At 37.2% G+C, this 8148-nt stretch overlaps 1 protein-coding gene across 1 annotated transcript; it reads left to right on the top strand.

The window, feature by feature from the left end:
- The first annotated feature begins 259 nt into the window (after nucleotides 1-259).
- LOC116298989 (centrosomal protein of 57 kDa) lies at nucleotides 260-6859 on the top strand. The gene is made up of 9 exons (XM_031707591.2): nucleotides 260-417; nucleotides 982-1159; nucleotides 1975-2154; nucleotides 2763-3004; nucleotides 3099-3176; nucleotides 4087-4170; nucleotides 4422-4514; nucleotides 4593-4786; nucleotides 5294-6859. Exons 1-9 carry the CDS (start codon nucleotides 397-399, stop codon nucleotides 5706-5708), a joined length of 1485 nt encoding a protein of 494 aa, XP_031563451.2. The 5' UTR covers nucleotides 260-396; the 3' UTR covers nucleotides 5709-6859.
- Nucleotides 6860-8148: the final 1289 nt, after the last annotated feature.

Genomic DNA, 8148 nt, shown 5'->3' on the forward strand with positions numbered 1-8148 from the left:
CGGCATTCTAAGCGGGTGTAATTATTTTGAGCATTTATGCGCGCAATGTGTTGTGGGTAGCCTAAAACACTTTTTCTTCCGATAAATATTATCTTAAAGGTTTTATAAATGAATCAGTTTTAAATTGAGAAATTCGTGATGTTAAGATTATTTTTTTATTTTCAATAAATTTTAGGTTTGTTTAGTTAGAAAATTTCATTTGAAAATTTGAGCCTGCTCTTTAGGAGCAGCGGTAACTCCCATGAGAGAAACGGCCATTTGAAAAAAACAACAGAATTTGAAGGTTAACTCTTTGATTCTTGACGATATTTTCAAGATCAAAATTACATTCTGAGGCCTCAATTACGCAAAAACTGTTGATTGGAAGGTTTTTTCTCGTGTAGATCGCTTGGAGGAATGGAGGATCAGGGGGGAAGGGTAAGTTGTTCATATTGTTGTCGAGTTTTTAAGATGGCGTCTGTTTATCTATTCGAATGTCATGTCAACACAAGGCTGCAAGGATTATAACGCTTGTCTTGTGTTTATTTTTATTAATTTTTCCGAAAATTTAACGCTTGATGCTTTTATAGATATCATTCATCAAAATCATTGAAAGTTTTGTAAATTTTTGTGTATAAATTTGAAGAAAAGCATGCACAATTTTGCAATATTTTTTTCGCAAAATATGCTACACGTAAGCTTACATTTTAATTACAATTAACTATTCCTATTTCGTCATCAAAACATTTTTTGATTTGATAATATTAATTGGTATTAATAGAACGTTACTACCCTAGCAACTTCAAAATATATTGAAAGAGGGTATATTGTGTAGAAATATCCATACCTCCCCCACAGAAGAGGATTTGAATTTCCAAGGGGTGGGGAGGGTCTGAGGAGGGTATATAGTGTATAGGTACTCCTCCCAATGGGTGGAGTATATGGATATTTTCTAAACTATATTTTTTCATATTACTCAAATGTTACCATTTTTGTCGTTAGTCCACTCCTCCATACCTCAGGAGCGTCAGGGGTGTACCAGATTCCCCATTCAGAGGAAGCATGAGATCAGAGGCCAATAGCTCTATATCATCCTACAGGGACTTTCCTCATGCCAAAAAGTACCAAGCTGAGGGATTAGCATCACCAAGAGGAATTGCGCCGCAGGCTAACAGTAGAGGTATTTGAGCAAACCATTACTAGGGATATCAACGAATTGCCATACCACAGAAAAAATAGAAGATGGAGAATGTTTTATGAAATCAGGCTCATGTTATCAAATTTTTATTACCACTGCTTCCATTGCTACACGCTGATTGAGACAACAGTAGTGTCAGGGAAATATTGTTATCTTTATGTATTCTAATTGATGGCTGCATATTGCCCAATTTCCCTGTCACAACTATTGTTAATTAAATGTTTAGTAATAAAATGTTTTTATTTTTATTGAAGAAATAGAAAATGTATGTGTGTGCTGTGTGCAGTTATGAAGCACTTGCAATATTATTGTGGATATTTGAAAACATTTGAGAAGTATTAGGAGAGGTGCAACTCATAGCAGAGTACTTCTCAACACTTCTCTCATGTCTTGCCAATCTTCAAGTGCATTATAGAGCAGATGCAATTCAACCGTGAAATAAAATAAAACTAAATACTAACTAATAGTTAATTTATTTAGTGACTAATAGTCACTATTACTCAACCAGAACATTTATTAAACAAAAGACACAAATGGTCTCTTGTGTATTTGTCCTTTGCATGAATGTTCTGGTTGAGTGATAGCAACTATTAGTCACTAAATAGATACTATTAGTTAGTGTTTAGTTTGACTTGATTTCACAGTTTAATTGCATCTGCTCTAGTGTAATAAATTCAATTTCTTTGAATGAGAAATTGGAAATTGTGTTCATGTGCTGTGTGTTCTCTTATGAAGCATGTGCCCCAACCAATCAAAAAGTGAGGTATATAACAGGTATATTATATCTCAATTTATAGCTGTCATATCTGCACTCAAGGGGCTACAAGAGAAGATAAGAAAGCTTGAACTAGAAAGAACAGAAGCAGAGGACAACCTTAAAAGATTGGCTACAGAATCAAAGCATTACAAGGATATTCTACAGAAAGAACACCATGCTAAAAGTACCAGCCAAGGAATCATTAGCAAACAAAATGACGGTAACAACATTGATCAAAACAACATTATTTTTATTGAAACCTGAAACAACCTCTGGCTAAGTCAGAGCATAACTGTGTCACACACCAAACCCTGGAACGACAACTGGGCTGATCGAAGTCAGGGCATATGGCTAGCTCACAGATTTGACCCTCAAAAAACCTCTGGAATGCATGATTGAAAACAGGACATAAATAACTCACAGATTGAACCTGAAACAACCTCTGGGTTGATCTAAGTCGGGGTATGACTTACTGACAGATTGAACCCTGAAACAACTTCTGGGCTGATCTAAAAATGTTAGATTTGGTTTTTTCTTTTGTCAATCATTTTTACATTTTGCATTTCAAGCTAAAGACATATTAGGTCAAATAACCCTACCGACCTTAAAATGAGAAACAAAAAGAGCACTTCAACATGAGTAAGAAAATGGAAATTCAGCTCATAACTGAACATGACACAAAAGAAATGGCAATAAATTGTATAAAATTTAATATTTTATAAGCTTAGTATTAATTTTGTATTGTTGAAAATGAGCTCTTGTCCTATTATTAAATGGTCTGTTCCATACTTTTGTTCATCAATATCTTATAACTATTATTTTATATAGATCTGCAAAATGATCTTCAGGGTGCTGAAGCAAGGTGCCACCTACTTGAAAAGCAGTTGGACTACATGCGAAAAATGGTACAAACAGCAGAAATGGATAGGGACAATGCAGTCCAGCGATCTGCCATGCTCACTCAACAAATAAGCCAACAAGCAACTGCTGACATTAAAGGACAGATTGGCAAGTTAACTGGGCTGGAGCGAGAGCATATGAAATTGACAGCTTCACAGTCACTGGCTGAGGTGAGCTTGTGGTTTTCCCCTGATGTTACTGTGATTGTAAATGGCCATATTCAGGTCCTTTTTAAATTGGATTTTGTTGTTATTGTTGTTTAAGAGCAAGATAAGGGAGTTGGAAGAAAGACTAAGAAATGAAGCCCATCACAGGAAGCTGTTGGAGGATAAGACTGTACAGGTAAATTTGGCATCATTGCCTCTTCTTTGGCTCCATTGCTCGTGCACAGGCCATTACTATGCAGGAGATCATAGGAGGGTTTACTGTAAACCTCTGTAAATCTGTAAATCTGTTGGAGCAACACTCAGGATCTTAAGTAATCTTAGCTAGTACATGTAGAAGGTGCTGCAATTGCTCCAAAAATATCTGCAAGTGGTTAGACCTCCGTTGTGTCCTGTATGATGGCCCTGTCTTATTAAGAGACATTAAACATAGCAGGCCACACATGACTATCACATGTAACCCTCTCTAAATAAAGTTAATTATTATTAATTATAATTATAATTTTTAATAAATAAGAAAATGTGCATGATATTTCATATACTCATGGCCATGGCCATTCCTGAATTTTATAAACATGATATATTCTGGTCTTACTTGGGCACAAACAACACCAAATGAGCTATGATGGACAACTGATGATTGTATTCAAAATAGACCAGAATGCACCATGTCTTCTATCTCAGAAAAGTTCATTGGAGAGGGTGGTCACGTGGGGCTACAGCCATTTAAGTGGCTATTACCCTTCTGACAATATTCACAGTATTGATTCTACATGGGGTAAGATATTGTTCAGCTTATGGCATGGAAAATCCTTTATAAATTTAAGAAGCTGCACTCAAACTAAAAAAAAATTTCAGTTTATTCAACATCTTACCCCATGTAGATTCAATACAGTGAATATGTCAGAAGGGTGATAGGCACTTTATATTTTCTTTATCTTCTATGATACAAGTTAAAAATGGAGGTTGCACCACAGTCCCTGGTGCATGCAGAAAACCCTTGGAATGCAACATCCTTGCATCTTTGAGACGAACATTAATGTTTGCAATTTTGTTATTTACTGTTCGTTTTTTTGTGTATTTTTTAGCTTCAAACGGAGTCAGAAAGAAATCGAATTCTTATACAAGCAGCACCACCACCACCAAAAATCAAAAAGAAAAAGAAGAAAAAGGTACATAAAAATACAGTCCAAACCTCTCTAATAAAGACACCAAGGAGTTGGACCTAAATGTAAATATTTGAATCATTAAGGGTAGACAAGATCAAACAAAGTGTCCATAATAGATAGGTGTCTGAGTTAGAGAGTTGTTCGGTTATAGCACATTTTATGATCATGATTCCCATGTGCCCAAATTCGGTAATTACTGTTTGAATAGTGCTTACCTCTTAGAACTTAATTACTCTATTTGGCTGCTTTTCCAGGTAAAAGCCAAGTCAAAGCCACAACCAGTACCAGGAAATCCTCCTGGACATTTTCACTTGAATATGGGAAATATCCCATTCGTCGTAGGAAAGGTAAGAAAATGTTTTCCCATGCATGCTAAAACAGCCCTTACCTTACTTTTACTGGATACTCACTCTTTTCTCTTACAGTCTGCTAGCAAATCCCATTCTGTTGGTGCTAACATCCAGCAAGCTTTATCCCTTCTCAAGGGTCACAATCCAGCTTTGTGTAACGCTTTAGCGCAGCGCCAAGCAAGACGTTGCAGTAGCTCTACTTCCAGTGACTCGGAGGGACTTGAAGATCTTCTGCTGGGCTTGCAGGACGAGTTTGGGCACATGAGTTTGTAAGTAATGAAAGAATACATCTCGTATGTCTAGCATGAATTTAGAGTATGCTAGAGCAGTTTTCGTATGACTGCGAAAAGCTCACGGCACAAAAGTGTCGTGGCACGGCAAGGCATACGCCAGACCAATCACATTGCTCGAGAATTTACTCTCCTTCCAATAAAATGCCCTAAAATTTATAAACACGAACATGGTCACGGCACTGCCGGACCAATGACTTTGCGCGAGATAAAGACTTTTCAATCAAAATTCTAGAATACATTCCGGTCGCGGCAAGGCACGCATACGGCACCGACTTTTTCATACGAAAGCTGATCTATGAATCTCCTGTAACATGACCGTGGACGCGAGTGAAAACGCACTGCGCATTCTCGGAAGTTTGGCGGGAAATTCAAAGTTCCAAGACTTACCCTAGTGTAACGCTACTCGTAAAATGTGTCACGCAACGCCATTGCGCAAAGATTTGCAGATAGCATGGATTTTATTTTTAAAATTTTTTTCTCTAGTGAGCATCAAGAGCTTGGTCGTCAAATCAATGAAACCGACGACCTAGTGATTCGCGAAGACTTAGAGCGAGAACTGGAACACCTTGTCAAACGCATGGAAGCAAAAGGCGAACAAATAGCGATGGTCAAACATCAAATCAACAAAAGAAGCGAACAGAGAACCAGGCCTAAATATCGACCACAGCCACACGTCCACGTACGACCGCGGAGCGCTAGTGCTAGACTGCCGGCAAGTGGAGGTGAAATTGAAGTGGTTACTACAGTGAAAACTAAGGGCAGCAAAGGAGTTTTCGCGGGAGTTGAAAATAGGATACCTCAAAAACCTGGAGTTAACGCTGATAAGAATTTAAAAGTTTTGAAAGGGATGCAAAATTTACAGAGTTCATTAACTAAAGATGATTTACATTGGGATTAAGAATTATTGAAGAACCTCTATTAACCACCTATTAGGCAGCTAACCTCTATTATTCGACCAAACTCAAATTAGCGACCAACTATTGTTTAACTAGCCTCTATCTAGCGACCACTTTGAAAATTCACCATCGGGGGCCGCTAAATATGGGTTTAAATGGATTATATTATAGAAACACTTTAGACTTACAGTAGGTTAGATATGATATAGTGATTTTTGTCATATAAAATCAAAGACGAACAGAGTAAGTCTAATGAGAGGGAAAAGTATGGTACATTTGTAAACGTACTGTAGCCTTACTATATCTTACTGAAAGTGCAACTACGCGTTGTGATTGGAGGATTGCCACGAAAAAATGGAAGCCATTTTAGTGTTATGTTAGGTACGCTTACGTGTTGTAAGTCAGTAACGTACGTTTCCCACTCATGTAAAAACCACTCTTCTACATAACTTTCACATATACTTCTTATCTTACTAAAGTTTCACATGACAAAAAGACAGGAAAAATATGTATATATAACTAAAAAAACTGATAAACATCGTATATTATTTATCCTAGATTCTTTGACACCGCACTTTCAGATTAGTCAATTTTTGCATAGAGGAAATTTTCTCTTTTTTTTTTTTTTTTCTTTTTTTACACGGGTAAAGCAAAAGATGAAGTTTCCTCTCTCTTCAAGTGTTGCCAACTCAACTTCTCAGAAAAGAAAGAAAAGCCTCAACGACCAAGGTTTATAAGCTTTGGAAACAAGTAATAGCCATTCCGAGGCTACGGAAAAACTTGGTCGAGTTGACATTGAATTGCATTGTGGGAATGTTTTAGGGGACCAATTAGACGCCTGGAAATATGCCCAAAATTCACTGCAATGCCAACACGACCAAGTTTTTCCCTCAACCTCAGAAACTCAGTATTCTGAAAGCCCCGTTGCTTGCTTAAGCTCTGTCCACATAGAATATCCAGTAATTCTTTCATACGGTTACATGTACTCACCGTGCTTTACGCATGTTCGTATTGTAGTCTCACTAATACCGTATATTATGGTAAAAGTCATTTCTTTGTTAGTATTAGCAAAACTCAAATTCCATTTTAAATCATAAGTAAATATCAAAAGATACACTTTATTGACCTAAATAAACTCCCACATATTTATCAAGGTGACTTAGAAATATAGCTTTTACCACACGGGCGGCCATGTCGTTTAATAACCTCATTTACAAACGTAACTCGTTTAGTTTCTTGTGGAACTTGTGTCCAATATGCGACCGCTGTTTGAAAAACAGTGCTTCGCAGCAGTCATGTCCATTGCCCTAAGGCGTGCGCTGATTCAGTTGTGCTTGCTTATCATCAGAGGAAATGCAAAGCCGCGGATCCTATAGTTCCCAGCTAGGCTCAAAGCCGGCAACCTACAGTAAAGTTGTACTACTATAGCAAAAATAATTTTTAATACAGAGATACTCAGTCCGCGCAGAAGTTCATAAAGTAGAGTTTTGAAGTGCAGTACGCATCTCATCTGTCATGAGGGACCACCATTTTTCGTGGTCATTCGAGTCACGATTAAGGTCACTAACCACTTTTTCCACCTTCTTGTACTGCTGACTCAAATATCCGTACATGACTTTACCTCCTGTCGTCAAACATTTGTTTACCCGAATACAGAGTTTAATTAGTTAATCACAAGTTCTCATGACATGGATTGTCCCACAAGAGCTTAGCGCTCACTCCACGACACAATGCACGCCTTTCTCTATACTAATCCTATAAATACTTCGCCTCTTCTAATTAAAAACCATCAAAAATATTTACAATCACTTACTTAAGGTACATTAACTCGTGTCTTACATAATATTCACACGTAATGGGATTGCAGCCAATTTGTTAAACTCAGTTTTCACCGCGAAGAGCTACGAAATGTTCAGTAAGAGTTTTCGTCCTCGTCCGAACAAAATAAGAAGCAAGAGTTGCTCAGATTCCATCAAGTCAGACGATGTTCTTTGGACGTACTTAGAAGAACATCCAGTTGGTCTAATAGGTAAGGAATTTCCCGGAATGTTTGATAAAAGATCCTTGAACTAGCAAGTTAAGTGTGCTGTTCGATCTCCAAGGATAATTTTTTCCAAGTCAAAGGGAAATTTTGGTATCGTTTCCATGATAGATAGTTTATAATTGGTTGAGATAGAGTAATCATAAAATATAATTTACTATTGTCTTCATATTCACGACAAAAATGGCTCTTATTTTTATTTGATTATTGCATTGAAAACATGGAACAAAGATTTCGGGTTTTTTTTCCAGTTGTTCACGAAATATTGGAAGTAAAGGCATTTAGACCGTAAGAAACTGGAATTATACCAAGAATGTCTGATGTACTGTCTGCCTCTGAGTCCGCGGCACTCGCTTCAGTGAGTTGAATAATTCTTTTACGAGCGCAAAACCTGCCAGCAA

The sequence above is a fragment of the Actinia tenebrosa genome, unplaced genomic scaffold (assembly GCF_029948245.1).
Source record: "Actinia tenebrosa isolate PJP-AT-01 unplaced genomic scaffold, QUT_ActTen_1.0 PGA_scaffold5__44_contigs__length_20552954, whole genome shotgun sequence".
NCBI classification, from domain to species: domain Eukaryota; kingdom Metazoa; phylum Cnidaria; class Anthozoa; order Actiniaria; family Actiniidae; genus Actinia; species Actinia tenebrosa.

Excerpts from the sequence above, each read along its gene's own strand:
- LOC116298989 (XM_031707591.2), top strand. The coding sequence starts at position 397 with ATGGAGGATCAGGGGGGAAGG. Across the intron at positions 1,160-1,974 it reads GCCGCAGGCTAACAGTAGAG|CTGTCATATCTGCACTCAAG; the intron begins GTATTTGAGCAA and ends CTCAATTTATAG. Across the intron at positions 4,787-5,293 it reads GAGTTTGGGCACATGAGTTT|TGAGCATCAAGAGCTTGGTC; the intron begins GTAAGTAATGAA and ends TTTTTTCTCTAG.